The sequence below is a fragment of the Ochotona curzoniae genome, unplaced genomic scaffold (genome assembly GCF_017591425.1).
Source record: "Ochotona curzoniae isolate NIBS_2020 unplaced genomic scaffold, NIBS_Ocur_1.0 contig_908, whole genome shotgun sequence".
Classification (NCBI taxonomy): Eukaryota; Metazoa; Chordata; class Mammalia; order Lagomorpha; family Ochotonidae; genus Ochotona; species Ochotona curzoniae.
In genome coordinates this window covers 5,969,190-5,991,499 of record NW_024466607.1, presented here as the reverse complement: position 1 = coordinate 5,991,499, position 22,310 = coordinate 5,969,190, and the positions used below count along the sequence as shown (strand labels likewise).

The following is a 22,310-nucleotide window of genomic DNA, read 5'->3' as shown; positions in this document are numbered from 1 at the left end:
GTCCGGGCACCAGCCCTGCAGCACCAGGGACAACTGTATTTCCTGCACCTCTGCAGACCCAGCTGGGCTTCTTCTGCCAGGCTACGTGTCCAGCAGGCAGGACTGCATGCGTGGTGCTCTGGCTTGGATAGGACAGCACTGTCTGCCCCGTGTCCTGGCCCCCGGTACTTGGTGGAGAGGGCTTTGTGCAGCCCTGGCCCTGGGGTGAGCCACGCTCCTTCCCTGGTCCCCTCTGCCCTGGCTCTCTCTGGAGGTGTCCTCCCAGGATGCCCTCTGTCTTCTGCTGGGACCCGGAAACTCACTGTACCCACAGAGCACAGGTCCCGTGTGCTTGCCCTCGGTCTGAGAGGAGAATGAGTGCCGTTGGTGGGGAGAGCAGGACTAGAGACAGGCCCTGGCTTCAATTCTGCTGGCAGGAGGAGGCTCCTAAAAATGTCCTCCTTCAGCACCAGCTGCTCCCCACCCGGGAGCCCTGGGAGGCCTGGCTAGCGAGAGGCTTTTCCAGGGCATGTGTCCCACTGCTGTGGCAGAGTCATCGATAACACGCCGGGCTCCTTGGAGGCCTGCCTGGCTCTGTCCCATCTGGCCAGCACAGGCAGCCAGGGACCCCGGGCCTCCGGCTCGCTGACTCAGCACAACGCCCCTCTCAGCAGCCTGGCTCTGGGTGGGAACCCAGCGGCATCCGGTGTCCCTCCCTCCCCTCAGAGGCAGCCAGTGCTTCACTGGACCAGTCCCAGGCCTTTACGAGAGCTGCCTGTTGGCTGCTTGGGCCCAGGTCACTCTGAGCAGCCAGCATGCGCTCAGGCCTCTGGTGGGCAGCCACAGAGCATCCTGCTTCAGTGCTGGCCGCCTTGAGTCTTGGACGTCAGGCAGGAAGGACAGCACAGCCTGTGCGGCTGGGGAGACAGGCTTGGTGGAGCATTTTCCTGAGGCTCACGGCAAATCATGATGGGCCCCAGGCCAACGCTGCACAGTTCCTTGTGGGGTGGAGTCTCCTGATAGCTCTCTAACTGAGATGCTGGTCACCAATGTTCCTTGGTCACTGTGAACGAATCCAGGGGTCAGTGTTGTAGTATAGCAGGTTAAGCTGCTATATGGGATGCCTGCATCTCATTTCAGGATGCTGGTGTGAATTCCCAGGTCGTCTGTTTCAAGTCCAGCTTTCCATTAAGATGAATCAAGAGCTTTGGCCCCTGCCACTCCTGTGGGAGATCAGGACGGAGTTCCCAGCTCCTGGCTTCAGCCTGTCCTAGGTGTGCCTGTTGACGCCATTTGTTGGGACGGGGTGCGGGGTAGGGGGAGGTGGCGATGGTAAAATGCAGGCGTTATGGTGTAGAGGTAAAGCTTTCGCCTGTGACAGTAACACTCCATATGGGGGTTGAGTGGGGTCTTGTCCCACCTGCTCCTCTTCTGATTCTGCTACCTCTAATGATGTTAGGAAGGCAATGGAAGGCGGTTCGATGCTTGCCACATGGCAGCCACCCTGTTGTGGAAGTGTGGGGAGTAAACCAGTGGATGGCGTCTCTCTTTTTCCTTCTTCTCTGTCACTCTGCTTCCCACAATAAAGAAATCTTAAAAAGAAGAAGTCCTACCTGTGAAGTTGTGTGTCCTTGTTTGTAGACAGGGTTCTAGGCACTTGGCCGGTTATGGCCTCTCGTTCTCACGACACTGTAAGACAGGGATTGGGATTGCCATGAGGCCTGGGGTTGGGAGGCAGCCTGCCCGAGGTCAAAGAGCTAATGCCCGGCGGAGGCAGCGTTTGCACTCCAGTCCATTCCAACCAGCAGCTCTTTCAGACACAGCCCTGCCCCCAGTCTTTGGGGTGAGCTCTGATGGGCTGCCTCACCTCACAGCGCTTACCTTTCTCTTAACTGTGAGTAGAGCTTGCCAGGCCTATCCTGCTTCCTGCAGGTGACATTCTCCTAGCCAGGCTGGGTAGCCACTACGACCCCCATTCTACACCCGGACACTGAGGTCCATTCCCATATTTTTGATGAGTAAGTTAGATGCAGTATGCCGAGTGACTTTCACAGTCCCTGTACCACTGTTCCCTGAGAATAGTGACTTGCCCAAGGCCACACATTGAGACAATCTCAGCACTGAGTCCCCATCTTGCAGCGGGATCTCTCATTCGTGCTTCAGGGCTTCCACTGTTGGGGACCTAGTGGCCAGGGGACACTGTTTCCCAGCTTTTGCAGAAAGCCACTAGGATCCTCCTTGAGGCCAGAGCATGGCACTCCACAGACCTCAGGAAGGATGCTCTCCCGGGAGCCTTTGGCCTGGAACATATTTGCAAAACTCTGGAGGGGATGGAAATGACCCAGCCCATTCCCTACAGACTCAAATGAGCAAGTTTCTTATTTTTTAATAACCCCTCTGGAAATTCCAACTATGTAATATCAGTCTAAAATTAGGAGCATAAGTCACATGAAGAAGTTCCACTACTTTTGGAGAAAATGCTGTTGTGGCCTCATCTGAACATTTGTTCTAAATCCAAACTGGGCAATTGCCTTTCATGTTTTTTCTCTTAACACTTGTGGCTTTGGGGTAAAAATTATTTGAAAAAAACAAAACAAAACACAAAACCCTGTATTTATTGCCCAAATCTTCATTTGTTGGATACTCAGGTGAGGCTCAGAACACTTGACTGGGATACCTGCTCAAACCAAGGATATGTTAATAAAAACAGCAATAGTGTTACCTGCCACCAGCACTTATCAACTGGATAAGATTGCCAAGAAACCGTGTGAAGTGTTTTACAACCAGTATCACATTTAATCCCCAAATAACCCTATAAGATGAGTATTACTACCTCATTTTACGTATGAAGGAAATTAAGGCCTCAAGAGGCTGAGGTGGGCCAAAGTCACAAGGTTATATAACCGTTAAGCTGCGGAGTTATGATCTTAAACCAAATAAGCATGACTCTGAAGTCCATAGCAGGATGACATTCCATTAGCAGTGGCCACTGACTGAGGACACACTGCATGGCAGATGCAGCCCTGGTGTCTCATAAAATAGCCTCTTTTTTTTTTTTTTAAGAGTTATTTATTTTTATTGCAAAGTCAGATATACAGAGAGGAGGAGAGACAGGAAGATATTCCATCTGATGATTCACTCCCCAAGCGGGCCTCAACGGCTGGAGCCAGACCAATCTGAAGCCAGGAGCTTCCTCTAGGTCTCCCACGTGGGTGCAGGTTCCCAAGGCTTTGGGCTGTCCTTGACTGCTTTCTCAGGCCACAAGCGGGGAGCTGGATGGGAAGTGGAGTTGCCGGGATTAGAACCGGCGCCCATATGGGATCCTGGCGCGTCCAAGGCGAGGACTTTAACCACTACGCTATCGTGACAGGCCCTAAAATAGCCTCTTGATTGGGACCATAATCTCTCCCAGGACCTTGTTCTATTCCTCCTCACCCCCTTCCCCCACAGCAGGTACTGACTTTCAAGTTTGTTGTACTTTGAGAGTCTCTTATTAAGGTACCAGTCTCCTAGCGATGGTGCAGGTGTTGGGACCAATGTTTGCAAACAAAACACCTTGGAATGTACTAATCTAAGGAGAAAAGAAGACTTCGGGCATGTTCCCTAGGTCCCCAGGGTCCTCATCATTCAATTGAGTTTGTTGGCTCCTCTGAACATGAATTTTAGGACAAATGCAACACATTTGTAGAACAAGGCATATAGGTTACGTACATTTGGAGTTACAGGAATAGAAATGACCTTGAGATGAAGGATGAAGCCTCTGGGGAAAAGTCTCTGAGGGCCTTTGCTGGCCAGGGCTGCACGGGGCTGGGGCTTTTTGCCACAGCAGGGCCTGCATGGCGGTGAGGCCAGAAGTCTATATGTGGGTCATAGGGAATGAAGTTAGAACCCTTAAAGTACAGGAGTAAGCATGTGGTCTGTGTGACCCACAGGGCAGAGTGGGGGGTTAGGGTTGGAAACCACCAAGGGGGTTGAAGAGGAGAGAACTTTCTGCCCCTTAGACCACCCTTAGGTGCACTGGGGAAGGGGGAAAGGCTCCTAAAAGTAGGGAAGCTGAACTTTCTGAGCTGCAGATTTGGCCAGGTCCCTCTGGCTTCGACCACTTCCACCGGATCCCAGCTGCTAATACACACTATCCATCATGGAGGAGGATAAACTGGACACAATTTGCTGCTGACTTTGCCACAATCATTGCCCCCGTTCCACATCTGATTCTTCAGCTGCCCCATTTTTGGCTGCTTGCTGCACAGAGGCAGTACCTGGATGCTCCTATGCCGACCACATGCTCTGTGGAGTTTCTTTTCACAGCTCTAGGCAGCGGTCACACCTCAGCCCTAGACTGAATCCCCCTGGAGGGCAAGGCTGCACGCATTCATCTCTGTGCAGTAAAGACTGAGTGGAAGAAGTTTTTGATTGTACTGGAAAGCTGGGAGAGAGGGTACCTGAGGGGTTTTTGGGCCATAAGACCCCACACTTAGATCTCATTTCAGTAAACATTAAATGGGCAGGGGGTAACTCCAGGTAAAATCACTTGGTGAATTTGGTGATGTGCAAATAATAATGGTGACAACTCTGTAAACCCCAGACAAGCAGGAATTGAGGCCAAGAACCCAGAGGAGGTGAGGAAAGAGGATACTAGGCAGGGGTCTGTCATCTTGGTCTCTCGTCTCATTTCAGCGAATGTGTGGGAAGAGAGGAAGCATCAAGAACGGTTGTGGTGGAAAGTTTGTTTCTTTTCCCCAGGATTTTATGTTAGGAGCCCCAACTGCACCCTAACTTGCACTCCTTCTCAGCCCATGCGAGCAGCTTTGAAGCAGTGAAGCCTGCCTGTGAAAACTGTTTGCCTTTGGTGGCCTCCAGGATGCCAAGAAAAACCTCTGCACCCCCCCCATTAGTGACTAAGTAAGCCTGGACCAGAAATGAGCTCCCCGCTCTTTACTCTCAGCGACGTGGATGGAGCTGTCCCTCTGGTTTCTGCCCCCAAGCCTACGGATGGGCATCTGCTGTGACACCAGCTGGTGTGGCTGCCCCCCTTCAGTTCTTTTCACAGAGCTCCCACTCAGTGCCAGTAACTCAGGTCAGCCCAGGTTTTGACTGTAACTAGAGAACCCGCCACTGGTGCCTGTCCACTGCTCCATGCAGCAAAGTCGGGACAGGTAGCCAGGTCTTGTCCGAGGAGGCACTGGGAGTAGAGCTCTTTGTGGAGCCTGGAAATCCATTTTTGACTCTTGACCAAAGTTGCTTTTCTTCCTATTTTTATTAACACAAATCCCCGAGTGTGTTTGTGTCCAGAGAAAGTACTATGAATAACTGATGATACATTTACTGATGAGTTTGTGAATCATCTTGGGGCCTGAGCGGGGGAGACCAGGAGGAGGGGACCGGAGCTCTGGAGGCTCAAACACAATGTGTTGTAAAATATTTAGCAAATGATCGTCCAAGCCACAGGGAAAAAGCCAGGGAGATGGGAATTTGGGAGCTGCCAGGGTTTAAAAGCTATTTAACGCTAAGCATCGGTGCCAACGAGCTGCGAGTGGCTCCCTTCCTCCCTCCGCTGGCAACCACAGCCCTGATAATGTGGAAAGAGCTTGGTTGGCCTTGGAGCGCTGGTGGGAACTGAGAACAGGCAGTGAGCTGAAAGAGTTTCTGTTTGAGAACTCTCATAAACAAGGGATCTCCTTGGAGGTCCCCCCACCTCCCTGGGACTCTGTATCTGGTTGACTGCTTGTACAGTTGCACTTCCAAGATTCCTGATGATAAGCTCTCCACATGGAACATGAAGTCATCTGGGTGTTTCAAAATATCCTGCTGCAAGCATCAAGGAAGAAGAGAACTGACCACACTTGTCGCTTTCTTTCCAAATGCTTGGATGTCACACAGACAACTGCTTTGGTTCCTGGTTCCAAAGTATCTTTACCACGTTGGCCACTCTAAGGGTTTCGGCTTAGAGGACAGGGATTCTACATTTTTACAGCTGATGTCAAAACTTATTTTCATCATTTGTCCTTGGGGATTTTTTTTTTTTAATTCAAAAATCATTTACTGTAGCTGTTTGAAATGGGGAGGAGGGCAGGAAAGAAGGGAGGGAGGACGGAGAAAGAAACAGAGAGAGAGGGAGAAAGAAGAGTCTTTTTCTTCCTCCCTAAATGCCTGCAACAGGCAGGGCTGGGTCAGTGCAAAGCCAGACAATCCAAATCTCCCACCCGAGGACCCAGCTTTCCCAGACCCATCCCGGGCTGCCTTCCAGGTGTGCATTAGAAGGAAGCTGGAATTGAGAGCACAGCTGGGACTCAAACCAGGCTGGTGTGATGAGTGCACACAGCCCAAGCGGTCCCTGAGCCAAAGACTTGGCTTGTTTAAGTAAAAGAGGAAACGACACTTTCTTTTTGGTATTTTGTGTGAAAGTCTCCGACCAAAAGTTACATCCTGCGAGGTGTGAGTACCCTAAGGCATGAGATGGCTGGAAATGTCCAGGTCTGTGGGACAACTGTCCTGGGGAACAGGGACATCAGGATAGTTTCGGTTACAGGGCGTTCTTCAAAGATAGCACAATTAGGTCATGGGGCATCAAGGTCAAGGAGATGGGTAGCTTTAGTCAACTCATCTAAAAGTTGTGCTAAGTAGATCCTAGCCTTTAGGGAACTTAAACTTGATGAAATACTGGGGAGGCATGGATTATGTAAATACAGGGATAATTAGCCTAACTTCTGAGAAGTAAGAGATCTCTGGGCACGGTGGTCCCAGGAGGGGTGACTGGGAACCAGAAGCTGCTGTGTTCTTCATTCTCTTTTCTCTTTTGTTCCTGCTGCTTTGTGCTCATTTCTCTCCCACTGCTGTCTGCTCCAACACACCCACAGCCCATGGGAATCAGCCTGCAGGTTCTTTCTCCGCTGTCCCACTCCTCGCTAACCTCTTCCTCCAATGAGCTCCACTCCCTCAGCACTTAGGGTCTGAATCATTCATCTGGCACAAGACTCCTAGTGTGTATGAGAATCTGTTGTAAGAAAGGTTCATTTTCCTCAATTCAATTGCAGCTTCTGGGAGTGGCAGAGGGGCGTTCAGGTGCCAAATCTGTGTTACCCGGAGCTTCTAGCCCTGCACAGGGCTTAGTTAACCCCTGCAGTGGGCTGCGTGTGTGCTATCTGATTGGTAAGCAGTACCCTTGACCTTCCTTCTCTGTGGGTCCTTCATCTGTGGGTGCAGCCGACCATGAACACTGCTTGGTGCTGAACATGTACAGGCATTTTCCCCTCAACAACATAGGATGGGAACTATTTATACTAAAATCACAGCGTAAAGTGTGTGGGAGGATGTGCACTGGTTCTATGGAAACAAGACAACACTTTGTTGGGGGACTTGAGCATCTGTGGGCTGGGAGCCATAGTGTGCGTGATGAAGCCATTCTCCCCCACACATGGAGTGGTGAGTGTGTGGGGGAACAGGCATGAAAATCTTGGTTAGGTATGCCTAGGGGTATGAGAACCAAAATTTTGAGCCAATTTTGGTTCTGAGTTACCACTTTGAAAGCAGAATTCAGAAAAGTTGTAAATTGAGTAAAAAATTAATTTACTGAAGGTTAAAGTTTATCAACAGTTCCATTCACATTGAAATAAATGTCTACAAGAAGGAAGGAAGGGAGAGAAGCAAGAAGAAAGAAAATAAAAGGTGGGAAACCCCAAGGGGTTGAGGTGGGTAACACATCACACTCAGTCTTCCAATACTACCAGCAATTACATAATATGGTAATTTTAATATTAAAAGTAAATTGTAAATGTATATTTATAAACAATATGCATAAAATAAATCATATTCTAAAATGTTTTCTTTTTAAATGCTTTTTTTCACAGTGAATTTTATAGGTGTCAGAATTTCCCTCAACATAATAGTGCAACTGCAAGCACGCCGCCAGCGGCTCGGCCTGTGCTAGTACAGGTCCTTGTAGATCTCCTGCAGCAGCGGGTGCAGGCGCATGTCCGTCTCCGTCTTCTTTATCACTTGCAGGAGCTGCACGTGCTCCGTGACGATCTGCCTGAGGTCCGTCATCTTCTGCAGCAGCTTGGCGAACAGCTGCGAGGACTCGGGGTGGTTCAGCTTGAGCTGCAGCTCCAGCGCCTGCAGCAGGCCGTCTTGGATGTCCTCGATGGGCTTCACGTTCAGCAGGCCTGGGCGGTCTGTGGGAGCAGGGGCGGGAGACACAACAGGAGGTGCAGTCAGACCTTGCGCAGGCGGGGAGGGACCGGCCAGGCCGGGCAGGATCGGCTCCGGGGCGCAGGCCTGTCCTTGCGCTGAGGCCGCTCTGCCCGCACGCTCCTACTCTGAAATCTACACCCACTTTCCTGCCACAGCATCAAATACGCTCTCAAAAAGAAAGCTGTGTCTGCTTTCGGCTGAATATCACATGTCACATTCTCAGCGTGACCAGTCTGGGAGGGCAGACCTCCATGTTTTAACCAAGGGCTCTCCCAAGGGGTCCTTTCCGTCATTCTTCTCTCATCCCAGATGTGAGCTGAAATTAGTTTCACACCTCGGATGATGCTTTTCTTCATATTTATTTTGTTAGATTTATCCTTATTTTACAGTCTCTATTGTGGATGGTCTCTTCATTTTCTGATATATCCTTCCTTGCTGACATTTATAAACATCATCGGTTTTATTGCAATGAATTTATTCCAATTTTTTGAACTTTATCAGTTCAAGCATGTTTCAATCCTGAAGGGTCATTATTATTATTTTTATTAGACAATCACACCTATGAATGCTGGTAATTTATTTATTTCTTGACCAGTGTTTATTAGAGTTTTCATTCCCTTTTTTATGCTGTGTTGGCTAAAACCTTTGACGTGGTACTGGCAGTGATAATAAGAAATATTCTTGTTTTATTCCTGACTCTGAAGGAAACGTTTCTAAGGGTTTCCCATCAAACATGATGTTTGCTATAGATTATGGTGGGTATGTTTTACTCTGGACTTTCCAAGAATTTTGAAGTTTCTAATTTGTTTAGGCAGGAATGATGTTGAATTTTATCAACTTCTTTAAAATTTTTCTATCTAAAGATAAATACTATCTAAAGAGATATGGTTTTATCTGAATCTAGTACAGTGAATCACATTAGTAGATTTCCTTATATTCTTGCACTCATTTGCTAATATTTTATTTGGGGTCTTTATATTTGCAGGTGATATTGTCCAGAGTGTTATTTTTTCACGCCATTCTTTGCCTGTTGTGGAACTGAACGTACACTTGTACACGGAGGCGAGCCCTCCTTCTGTTCCTTGCTCATTTCTCAGAATTCGTTTGCTGAACCATCTGAGATTGCTGATAAATCTTCCACTATGCTTTGTTTCCTCTTCCATAACTTTTAGTCTATTCAGGTTTTCCAATTGGAAGAAAGTCATACATGATACACTTGCTTAGAATAAAAAAATCTGTGGTTGTGTCTATTTACGCCCTTAATTTGATGCTCATTATTTGTATACTGGCTCATTAAATGTCTGTTTCGTCAGAGTACTGTCTATTTTTTTTCCTTTAAAAAAAGCTTCCAGTTTTATCAGCCTTTTTTGAAAATCTTAGTTTCAATTTATCAGATTCCTTCTTTAAAAATTTAATTCTTTTTCTACCTTTTGGAGCTCAAGGCTCAGCCTGCGTAGTTTTGGTGTTTCTTGTTTTCTGATGGGTGCAAAGCCCTGAGTTTCCTCTAAGGGTCACGTGGGCTGTGGCCCACAGGGTTCGCATGCAGCTTTTCTAAATAGCCTGTCTTACACTTTTGATTTTCTTTTTAACCCAAGACTTACATAAAAGCAAGCTCTTCGATTTCCAAGTAGAAAGTCTGGGTTTTGCTTTCCATTTCCGAAGTCTTAATTTTGATGCATAGAGTTGGAATGTAAGGCTGTCTCCTTAAGGCTCACCCACAGGTGAGTCCGCGGCAGGCCCCTCAGGCATCACACGTGGGTGGCGGCTTGGCTAGGAGGGACACTCTCTGGGGAGTTCAGCTCTTCCTTCTTTCCCTGCGTGTGTTCCCACTTGTCCTTTAGACTTCAGGAGCTGCCCTGTTTATCCTATAGCCTCAGTTTCTCTAATCATCCCTTTGCTCTTCCGTACCAGGTTCTCAGACACTCTGGGTCCGTCAGGACCGTGTGTCTAGCAGAGGCTGTTCCTCTTGCCTGAAATCCTCCCTCCTCGTGGTTGTCTTAGTGACTCCAACCATTTCTTCAGAACACAGCCTGTGCCAGGATTCTGGCCTGGACTCCTTCCTCAGCACGAGCCTTCCACTTTCTCTCTTCTGCTGATCTCATTGTTGTGTGCTCCCAAGGTCCCCTATAAATAACCCAAGCACTGGTGTCCCCGGTGGTCACTGTTCTCTGAAGGCTGTGCTAAGGGCCGTACACACAACACATTGATTAGTTTTCACAATAACTATGAGATGGGACTCTCTGGGTGGGAAAAGAAGACTTGAGAAAGGAGTTAAACCTTTGTCAAGGTCTGCCACCTGCCAGTGATCGCAGAGCTGAAGCTTTGGGTTGAAATGCTTCTGATTCCAAGTTCTTTCCTCTCAACGCTCATTCACTTCAATTTTAAGTACATACCTGTTTTATTTTCCCTTCCAGGCCACAAGAGACCAGAGGGCGCCCACTGTCCTGATGTCTGTGAACCACCAGTAGAAACACTAGAGGCATTCACTTGGCCATCAGAGCGAGGAAGTTGTTCAGGCCTTGGATCAGCAAATACAGTTTTCCTAGTTGGTGAACAAGCCCAAAGGCAGAACTGCTCCACAACGACCTCTCCTGTAAACAGTGTTCCCTGTGTCTACCAAACATGAACAACCTTTGGCCACTGAGGTGAGGCTCAGGAGACCAATGCTAGAGTGTAGGGTGGTCTTAGTGACATTGTCGTAACTCTGAATATTCTCCTAAATTAACTTTTATCTTTTTTAATTACAGAAGGAAACTTGTTGTTGGTTTTCTCTAACATACTCCATGGGTTGGAATAATTAATATTTTAAGATTTTCAGCTTTTTATTTTGGAACCATCAGCAAAAAAATATCTGACTCTGAGAATGAAACAGATGATTTTGTCCTGAATGAGAGAATCATGCCCCTGGAACAGCTGTGCTTTTCTCCCAGTTGCTGTATAATAATGAAAACCACTGATGCCTCAAGGAAAACCGGATCATGGGCTGGGGCCTTTGGTGGGATGACTGTTGCTCCTCCCTCTTAATAAAAGTTCAAGATGTTGAAGGCCAGCAGCCTCCTGAGTGGGCAGTGATCTGGGTGGACACAGGAGTTGGGCAAGCCTCCTGTGCTGGGACCACAAGGCCTTGCATGGAAGTCTGTGCCCTGGGCCTTGAATCCTGTTATTTCTCCTTTCGAGCAGCATCAGTGGGGTCAAAACTTTTACAGAAGAGATGAAGTTAATCCAGTAGGTCTCATTTATCATGCAACCAAACCTTAAAACACCACTGGTGGGCTTGCTGGAGACATGTGGTTTGGTGCAGTGTAATGGAACTGGTGGGCTTGCTGGAGACACGTGGCTTGGTGCTGTGTGATGGATCTGTGCTCCCCCCTCTCCCAGCAGAGGAGAAGAAGATCTGGTTTGGATTTGTAAACCCCTTTCTGGCAAGATCCTCTTTATGATGTGATGGATGATGTTTGGCTGAAGGGCTGAAATGATGTGGCCACAGATTAAGTTTATTTTCTCCAAGGACAAGTCAGATCACTTATGGATTATTCCCACAGTATCCCCAACACAGCCTCCCTCAAAGCAAACGGTTTAGGGAAGAAGGGCACAGAGTGGAAAAAAAGTCCCATTTTCTGCTTCGAGGTCCTTCTGTCAGAATTGATTGAGCTCATGGTGCTCAAATTTCTCTGTACGCTAACTGGGCCTAACACTAATTCAACAGTTTTGAGATGTATTCTCATCTGTGATTCCCTCTAGAACATAATTCACGTAATTCAACTGGGAGAAAGAAAAATCAAATTGGAAAGCACATTAATAGGCTTACACCTTAAACTTAGGACATACAGCTTCTTTTGAAAAGAAACCAAAGCTTTCTTTGGTTTTCAGCAAGCCTTGAGTGATCTGCCAAAAGTGATCTGCCAGCGTTGCTCCCAGCCTGTCCTCCCCAACTCCAGGCCAGGCTGTGCTACCCTGCCGTTCTCTTCCCACCTTTCCTGCCATACACACTTCACCCTTTGCAGAGCCAAGCTTGCTGCCAGAGCTGGGCCACAGAAACCTGTCTACTGTGTCCCCGTCACCCCAGTGCCTGCTAAGATGTTGCTCCTGGAAGGCTGATCTAAGGTCCTTTAGCCCGTACTAACGAGGGAGAGTTGAATGTAGAACAGGATAAGGGTCAAGGGCTCTCTTTGCTGCCTTGGGTTGCCCAAAAGGGCCTTTAGGGAAGTCCTGTTGACTCACACACTCCAGGATTCTGGAGTCAATTACTGGTTCCTTACTCCCCAGGCTGTGAAGAAATTGGGAAAGAGACCTTTCCGGTCTCCATTCACACAGTGCTGGAACTGATTAGACACTGTTGATTATGGGCCAATCTACAAAAGCTCCCATCTGATCCAGAGCAGTTTAGTTAAGTGAAGAGATTATCTGAAACACACTCAAGTTCACTGACCCTCCTGGGATCTCCCCCTGACCCTCCTGGGATCGGCCCACCTGCACTGGGTGTTTCTCAGGTGGTTTCTGAATTAGCAGAATCACTTGAAGAAAGGGGCAGAAGACCCAAAGTGTCTAGTCAGGCATTTCTTGTCTCCCACTACCTCTTGGATGGATTCATTTGAGTCAGCTGGAAATTGATCCACAGACGACAACAACAAAAGAGCTTAGTTCAGGTGTGGGGTGAAAACGGAAGTGGGCCAGTGCTACTCAGGAACTCAACACTTGGCAATGTAACTTCTGTTTTAGTTGCCTCTCTAGTTTCCTTATCATACCGCTCCCCCAAAATGTGTTTTGAGGGGTACTGGTTGTGGAAACTGAAGATTTCCACTTAGTTTCTGTGTATCTTTAGATGACTCACCTTACCTTTCTGCTTTTTCTGGCTTAATGTTTACGACAACAATGACATCTCCTTCACAGTGAGAATGAACTTCAGAAGATACAAGTTTCAACGATAGGCAAGATTTCCACAGGGTCAGGAATGGATTGTAGGAGAGGGATGGCATATAAATAATTAGGAAATATAAAAGGAGAGTTGGGCAACCCTTTTTTTTTTCTTAAAGGACACTAAGGATTTCGGAAGTATTTTTCTGACATAACAATCAAAGTTAGGAAGAAGTGAATTCAACAACATGAACCGTGCATGGTGTGGCCTATGCCAATTCCCACTATCCTGCCTTTAGGAAAAAAAAATCACTCAACAGTTTCACATGTTTGTCTTCATACTGAAATCTGAATGGGAGCTTGATCTGATGCAAGGACTCTTTCGGCTGCACACATCCTCTGGGGAGACTAAACCCAGACGAACGCTCAGGTTCCACACCTGCAGGCTCTGGCTTGCTTGGCCACGGGGTGACCTTCAAGATGTCGGGATGCTCTTTGGTAACTGATGTGCAGCGGGAACGAGCAACTGTGGGGAAGCAGCTGACATTCCAACTTCACAACCTGCTAGGTAACCTTGGGCAAATTCCTCACCCTCCCCATTCTTGGGTTTCCCTGTTTAAAAGCTGGAACACTTAACTCATAGTGTTGTTCAGAGTTTTACCATGAGTTAATACTTGGAGTGGGGTCTGTCACAAAGTCAGTCAACTATTACTAGTTTCTGTTAGTGTTGGACAGACCTGCATTTTCCTTCCTACCTTTCTTCCCTCATCTGACTTTCCCTGGGGCCTTTTCTGTATTTTTCCTATGCTTTTTTTTTTTTTTTGAGATTTATTTTATTTTTATTGGAAAGTCAGACAGAGAGGAAGTCTTCCATTCATTGATTCACTCTCCAAGTGGCCACAACAGCTGGAGCTGAGCTGATGTGAAACCAGGAGCTAGGAGCTTCTTCCAGGTCTCCCATGTGGGTATAAGGTCCCAAGGCTTGGGCTGTCCTCAATTGCTTTCCCAGGCCACAAGCAGGGAGCTGGATGGGAGGTGGGGCCACCGGGATTAGAGCTGGCAGCCATATGGGACCAGGGCACATGCGAGGCGAGGTGAGGACTTTAGGAGCTAGGCTACTACACCAGACCCTCCTGTGCTTTTTCCTTAACTGCTCTCTTCTCAGTGATCCCCAACCTTCCAGATGATTTCCCTTGCCCTGTGGGGGACAGCACCTTGTTGGGGATTTATTAGGAAAGCCAGCAGGGTCAGCTGTAATGAATCAGGCCTGAGAAGTACAGGGTTTCGGGAGCAGTGCAGTTTACTGTCGCTATCAGGCAAAGGGACAACATAAACTAGAGATCTTGCAAATGGCTTAACATATGAAGTTCATCTGTGACCAGTAAATCCTGATATGAATGCACTTGATCCTGGTAGAGCCCTAACTCTAACATTCCCTGTTTCACATTAATAAATGCTTTCTCTGTGCCTGATAACATTAATAGAAATGATTTTGCAGGGGCACTCTGAAATCCAAACCAGCCACTACTTCTTTTATCTGCCCGTTAAACAGCAATTACACATTAACACCCCTCATCTCAAACACTCAACACCCACCTCCAAAAAGCCAGCTCCCACACTCGGAAGCAGAAGGCAGACACAGCTGGTGGCAAGGCGGGTAGCGCTCGCTGCAGTGTTCAAAGCTGTTCTCTCACTGAAGAGAAGAGCCATCTGCAGATCTCTGCCCAGCCCTTAGCAAGTCCTTGCCCCAGTGGGTCAGCCTCCCCCTGCTCTAGTTATTCAAGGTCATAAAATTTAAGCTCAGCCTCGAGGTCTGCTTCCCTTCCTCCTTTCGGTCAGAACCAGACGCACTGCCTGCAGTCTTGCCTAAGTGCAGTGGTGCTGACCACACGGAGGCTCTGATCTAGACTGCAAATCTCGCGTCAGCCCGACACACTCAGGCCGGGAATCTATCTGCTGGCTCTACCCTACCTTTCCCTGCTTGGCCAAAAACGGAGAGGCCAGAGAAGAGGGCTTGGCTACTCTGGCATCCCCAACTCCTAGAGATGGCAAATGCCCAAGCTAAAGAGAGTGAGCAAAATTAAAAAGTTGCCAAGTACTAATTCTCAGCAGCCAGGCCCCAGCCACCACTGTCTCTTTTCCAGTGTCTTTAGGAAGTTTTGAGAAGTGTGGTTTCAACATATGGGAGACCTTCCAGAGATTCATGGAGAATGCATATCATGAAAACACAGGCAAATTTCAACCTCTGTATCAAAGGCACCTTCTCTTTAATGTCATCTGTTCATAAGCTTTTTGAAGTGTCCTCCTCATAAGGCATGACCTCTAAACATGTAAAATGCTACCCAAAGTTCACTGGAACCCTGGGCCCACGCAGCCCTATCTTTGGGGCAGCCAGCTGCAGGCCTGCCCCTCACTTTTCAGGCTCCTCCCCTGCCCAGTTATCTCTTTCCCTTCAGGTTTTGTTCTCAATTCACAATTAATCCCCTTAAAGTGATAGCTGATAAACAGATTAGCTGATATCTCCTTGGGGGTATTTATATTGTAATAAGGGATTTTCAGAATGACTATTGATGGAATTTCAAGTAATTTGACTAGATGACTGAGTGGAGCTGCCTCAAATGATTTCACAGAGAGAGAAGGGGAAAATTAGCATTGACTGTGTGCTTAACATGCCCAGGCACCAGGCCAGAAGCTTCACACAACATTATTTCAATTGCTCAGGGAACTGATAAGTAAATTAAGGCTCAGGAAGGTAAATAATTGCCTGAAAGTAGGGGATGTGGGGTGCCTCCCAGGGCCTCCCCTGGCCGGCCTGTGCGCAGCTTTCGCTAGCACCCAGCACTGCTTCGACTCTGCCTGTGGCCTCTCTGGTAGGAGGGACTGGAACCGGTCCCCAGTTTCATTCTTCCTCTTTTGCAGATGATCAGTCTGAATGTCTTCGTGCCTTGTGCCAGTCTGGAAGGCTGCCTGGGGTCACCCAGAGTTTAAACACACATTGTGAGAGCCCAAAATGATAAAGTGCTCCAGAAAGCAGCCCACTGGCTGGCCAAGCCTTTTCCAAGACTGCCAGTGTGGGGATAGGCATGACTCAGCAGTCTGCCTGTCTCTCCCACCGATGTCTGTGAAGTCACGCGGCGCTGCTTGCTCACTGTGGTGATCTGGGCCTGCTGAATGGCGTGGAGGGCCGAGTTTCATTTCTAAGCAGTCATGGGAGGAGATGCTTTAGGACAAAAACCTGCCTGTACACGTCTTCAGGTCTGCAGGAGGATTTTAGGATATCTCATCTCCCCTTCGCCCCATACCACCTCCAGTTCTGTCTGTCTGGTTTTTAGTAATTGGGCACCAGTTGAAAACTCATAAATATACCTCACCCGTCTCAAACGAAGCACAGGGTTATGAAACGAGAAGATGAATGGGACATTCCAGGTAACTCAAGTGGAATCATTATTTAAAACCATTCTGTCAAATGGCTGGGGTGGCTTATGCAGATAGCCCTTCTGGGCGGGGAGCTCCACGCATCATGAAGGCACCGGTTCATACTCCTGTGTAATAAATGAGGGCAATCGTGCCTCGAAACACTCAAGCCCAGACGAACGACACGAACTACGTAATAACACTGGCTGGACACCCTGTTCCAGAGAGGCAGTGCCCTTTATTCTATCAGGAGTAGACTCAGAAAAACCACTACAAGGGCACCTGTCTCATTATGCCCTCCAAGGACAAGGCAGTCAAATATTTAGCTGGCACAGAAGGCAAAAGAAATATCACTGTTGTTTAAGTTTTAATATCTAGAAATCTTGCCAGTTCTTAAGGATGGTGCTAACAGACTAAGGAACGTGGGGGGTCACAGGCTCTGCAGAGCCAGACACTCCTGAAGCCGGGGCTTCCTCTGGAGAGGCAGTTTCCAAGAGGTCTGTATGCTGTCTACTGCCTGAGAGGGACTAGCAGAAACAAAGACCACTGGGACTTGTAGAAGCAAAGGGAAAGGTGACATTTGGCACTTTAGAGCTGGGATTAATTTCAAGATTTCAAAGGGCAATTGCAGGAGAGGGGAAGAGAGATGGGGGGCACTGTGCAGCCCAGGGCCCTGCAGACTTTGCCCGAGCGCGTCTGTCCTTGAGCTGGGAAGAGGTGCTTGGGCAGCCAGGATGAGGCGCTCGGGCAGCCAAGGATGGGTTCTCACGCTTGTTTCCGAAGGCCAGGAAGGAATGCGGGTTCTGCAGGGCACTTTAATAGTTTTACTTTTCTCTCATAAATTTTTCCGCAAACACTTAACTAGATTGGAATTTGTATGTGATGGTATCTGATTAAGCAGAAATGTGTTTACTTAGTTATTTAAAGTTTACCATCCAGTTTTTGTGGGAGTTTGGCAAATAGTATCATTATTTCCAGGGGCCCTGCTATCGGAACAGACTGAAGGACCATAGTGCTAGCCTTCAGCCTTATCACTGTCCAGGCCCTTATGCCTTCCCCAAGCAGTTTTCAAAACCAAAGGAATAATTTTGCTAGGTTAAGTGGTATCTTAAGGAGTTTTAGGATATTGATAACTGAACTACAACCTGGCAATTAAGAGTTATAAACACTGGAGGCAGTAAGGAAGCAGGTAGTTCTTGGTAACTGGAAAGGCCTCATAGACCATGGTCTATCTGAGGTGCATCCGTGTCTCGAAAGACCAAAGGAAGCAAGATCTATACTGATGACGTGCTCAAGTTACAAAGTTTGATAGACCTCAGTCTGAACTTGCGCCTAACCCACTAATGGCTCTGTGACCTTAAGCAAGTTGCCTAGTCTCTTTGAATTTCCATTTCTTCATATGTAAAATGGGGCAGTAGACCTTGGAGATGTAGGAAAGATTAAATAAGGATGAGCCATGTATGTAAAGTGCTCAGGATATATTCTGGCACACAGTGGAGTAGTCAGTAAGTGGTACCCATTATTACTACTTCAGATTAATGTAACAATTACTGAGTAACTTATTCATAGCTGTGCTGTGAGACTATTTTAATGGCAACAAATTTAAAAAGCCGTCGATCCATCCAGGCACCCATCCAGTCATGATGCCAGGTACCCTTGCTGGATGGTGTTCACCCTACAGAGAACTACACCTCTTCCTGGATTCGCAGTTGGACTTGAACATGCATTGTAAACCTGGTACATTTCCTCCCTCACATCTCGGATGTCTAGAAAGAACTGCCATGGATCCCAAACTGTTTTGAATTAACAGAAAGAGCTCTTTCCTGTTGCAGAGTTCCAGCTGGAACTCTCCTAGGCTTTTCTTCACCAAAGAGCACATGCTCAAGGGGGCAAAATGTTCAACCACGTGTCCTGGGACTTGTCAGCGATACGCTTGGCTTTGGTGGCTGGGTAGGTTTTGCGAGCTTGCTAGTGAGGCTGGCAGGAAGCTGTGTCGCCAACTGCAAACACGCTGTTACTGCAGGCGGTTTTATTACTCCTGCTGCCATCCGCCCTGTCAGGAGGGCCAGAGAGTGCAAGGGTAGCTGTTTTCATCATCATCACCAGGAAGCACTCCTGACGCCCAGGCCCATCCCTGAGGCAGTCCGGGGATGAGAGCACAGCTTGCAGTTGCCAACACAAGAGTAAGCTGGCCACGATCCACTCACCAGGTGGCAGGGTGGGACAGGGCAGTGCATTCTGATTTCACGGGTCACTATGCTGGATCTGAGATGCATTGTTGAAGTCCACTATCCTTACTTTTCACTGATAAAAATACAGGAGCACTGTCAGATCTATGAGGGAACAGACTAAACTGCTCTTCAGAAGGCACGAGGTGCAGAACTTCATCTGGTTGTGCAGTGCTGTGGCTCTTTAGTCTAATGCCTACCTCAAGCTCTCTCAGCAAGCATGGGCTGAGCCTAGCAGGGAGGTGCCTGTAACACACTCAACAAAGGCCAAAATAAAGGGGATTTGCAGTTTTTAAAGCTGAAGTTAAAGGACAGTAATTTGGCAAATATTCAGGTGGGTGGAATCAGTTCTTTTGGTCCTCAACTCCCCTGTTTCGTTCTCTTAGAGACCCTGCCTCAGTTCCCTCCCATCTCTTTCCTCCACGGTGTGTATCTCCCAGTGCTCGCTCCCTCAGTGCTGGGTTCTGAGTGCTTCTGCCCAAGCAGAGCATGCTTGTGACTCCGTGGAGAACTCAGAACAAGGCCCACTGCACTCCTGTCAGAAGCTCTTGGCTCAGAAATCACTCAAGCAACAGATAAATCTTAGAAAAAGAATCACTTGCTAAGATTGGGCAGAATGAGAAATTTGTTTACTGGATCAAAGCCTCTTGCTTACGTGAGGTTTTTGTTTATTTGTTTGTCAGGAAAATTCAGGTCAGGGAAAAAAACAAATTAGAAATAAGTCTTAGTCTAACAATTTGGGGTACTGATCTCACCAAGTACCAATAACTGAGATTCTGATCTTAGTGGAATCATCTTTGGATTGGGAAAAACTGTTGAGTAAATTGTGGCCTGATCTATACCCAACCAGCCTCTCCAGCAAAGAGGAGTCAAATTCCGGTGTGTTGGACAAACACGGGTTCACTTTATTCATTCTTGTCTGTTGCCTGTGCACAAACTCATGTGCAAAAGCCAATTTCGAATGGGGAAGGATTTGGCTTTGTGATTAGGGAAGTAGTCAATGGTAGATCCTTTTTTGTTTTTTTTGGAGGAAGTAAAAAATTATTCACATGATTTTCTTTTCATCATAACAGATACAATATTTTCACAATCCGTGGCATTGTTGTATGGGCTGACATGATCTGGAGGGTCAGTACTCAAGCTAGCAGGTAAGATGCCTACATTTCACAAAGGAAACCTGGGTTTAACACTTGGCTCTGGCTCCTGACCTCAGCTTACTGAAATGTAGACTGTGGGAGGTGACAATGATAGCTCAAGCAATTGGGTTCCTGCCACCCAAATGGGAGAACTGGATTAAATTCCTGGCTCTGACTTTGGCCCTGGCTGAGTCCTGGTTATTGCATGCATTTGAAGAGTTAGCTGTGGATGAGGGCTCTCTGTCACACAAATAAATAAATAAAATGAAATCTGGGGCTGGCACAATGGCTCACTGGCTAGTCCTCCAGGTGCAAGTGCCAGCATCCCATATGGATGCCAGTTTGTGTGCCAGCTGCTCCCCTTTCCATCCAGCTCCCTGATTATGGCCTGGGAAAGCAGCAGAGGATGGCTGAAAGCCTTGAAACCATGTACCCATGTGGGAGACCCAGGAGAAACTCTTGGCTCATGGCTTTTAACTGGCTCAGCTCCAGCCATTGTGGCCATTTGAGAGTGCATCAGCACACGGAAGACTTTCTTGTTTCTCTTTCTTTCTGTGAATCTCTCTTTCCAATTTAAAAAAATACATCTTTTTAAAAAATGAGACCTAGACATTGAATATTATATTCTGCATAAGAAGAAAAGGTTTGTGTCTATACATTTACTTTTAAATGATATCATTTTTAGTTTCCATATTCAGAAGCTGAAGCTTGCAATACCAATCAAGTCAAACTAATTGTAGCACTATTTCTTGACCAACTAACAAAATTTTTTAAAAGGACTAGTTAGTAACTGATTTATAAAAAAATCTAGCTTGTGAAGGGATTAAGTAAAGACAAATACTTGTTTTTCTAGAGGGAATCACTGTAGTTTCCTTGCCCAGGAAACACTGCTCATTTCAAACAGCCCAGAATCATCATTCTGACAGTTTCTTCTTGAGATTTTTTCCTAGTTAGAAAGCAAGCATCGCAGAATGGTTTAAACCAATGCCCCTCTAAGAGTCTATGGTGGGAACACAAACTGCTACAAACTATGCAATTTGGCAATGAGATTACAAAAGATTCAAGCCAGGACACCATGTCCCAAACTGAACTACCTGGGTTTGACTCCTGGTTCCAGCCCCTGACTTCAGCTTCCTGCTAATGTGCACGCTGGAAGCAGCTGTGAAGGTTCCAGTACCTGGCTCCCCGCCACCCACATGGGAGATTTGGATTGAGTTTCTGGCTCCCAGCTTCAGCCTGACGGCTGGGGGGATTTGGGTAATGAGCCAGGAGATGGGAGAGAGTTTTTTTTTTCTCTCTCTCTCTCTCTCTCTCTTTCATAAGTAAGTAATTTTTAAAATAAGCTGAAAATTAAGAAAGCAATGCTCATAATCTGTCTGCAATTCTATTTTTCTATGTTTGGTAATTTAGAAAGAGAAAGTTCTAAATAGAAATTTACAATAACAATGTTTGCTACGGTAAAATTTAGCACACATTTTCAATAATATTCTATATTCTTTTCTATAGTTTTTAATAATAAATTATAAGTAACCTAAAACTGAATAGGGAGACAATTTAGTCTGTAACTGTCTCCTAATAGAATGAAGTATTTTATAGTCATTAGAAATAGTGTTTCAGAAAACACATTATGCATTATATCTGTGTTAATGTCTATGTACATGTGTTATTTATACAAACATTTTTAGAGAATAGGGCTGTTAATTCCATTTTATAGTGAAGACAGAAATCTCTGCTTTTCGTATTGCCTGAATTATAAAGTAAGTATGCATCACTTGTATAACAACATAGAAAATATCAACAAAGAATTTGTCAAGAGATGGGAAAATGATTAAGTGGAGATATATATGTATATATATATAAAAGTGGAGATATAGATATATATTAATATATATTGTAGATATATATTAATACATACAAGTATATACAAATACTTATATATATATATATCTCCTATGTGGGTGGCAGGGAGCCAACTACTGGAACCATCACAGCTGCTTCCAGGGTGTGTGTGTATACATACATATATAAAAATAATATTATATATAGATATATCTTTAGAAAAACACTGAGGGCCCAGCAAGATGGCTCAGCAGCTATATCCTCGTCTTGCACACGCCAGGATCCCATGTGAACATAGGTTCATATCTCTGCTGCCACCTTCCTTTCCAGCTCCCTGCTGATGGCCTGGGAAAGCAATGGTGGAGGCCCAAGTCCTTGGGACCCTGCACCCATAGGAGTGGCCAGAAGAAGTTCCTGGCTCCTGCCTTTGGATCTACTCAGCTCTGGCTGTTGTGGCCACCTGGGGAGTGAACCAGGAGGTGGAAGATCTTTCTCTCTATCTTTCCTTCTCTTTGTAAATCTGCCTTTTCTGATAACTAACTAACTAAATATTTTCTTAAAAAGAAAAATACTGAAATGCACAAAATGTTAACACATTTATTTTTTCTTTAAAATAAAATGTGCCTTAAAATATTGGCTGGTTAAAATGTCCTTTAAGTGAGTTACAAGT

The 22,310-nt window shown here is 46.6% G+C and overlaps 1 protein-coding gene across 2 annotated transcripts in view; it reads right to left on the bottom strand.

The window, feature by feature from the left end:
• Positions 1-7,712: 7,712 nt before the first annotated feature.
• Positions 7,713-22,310, bottom strand: part of PPARG (peroxisome proliferator activated receptor gamma) — a 138,594-nt gene continuing 123,996 nt past the window's right edge. For both annotated transcript variants that reach the window (XM_040995217.1, XM_040995218.1), the window contains one exon: positions 7,713-8,150. In XM_040995217.1, the coding sequence (XP_040851151.1) occupies positions 7,903-8,150 (248 nt within the window). In that variant the 3' untranslated portion in view covers positions 7,713-7,902. The remainder of the gene's footprint in view (positions 8,151-22,310) is intronic.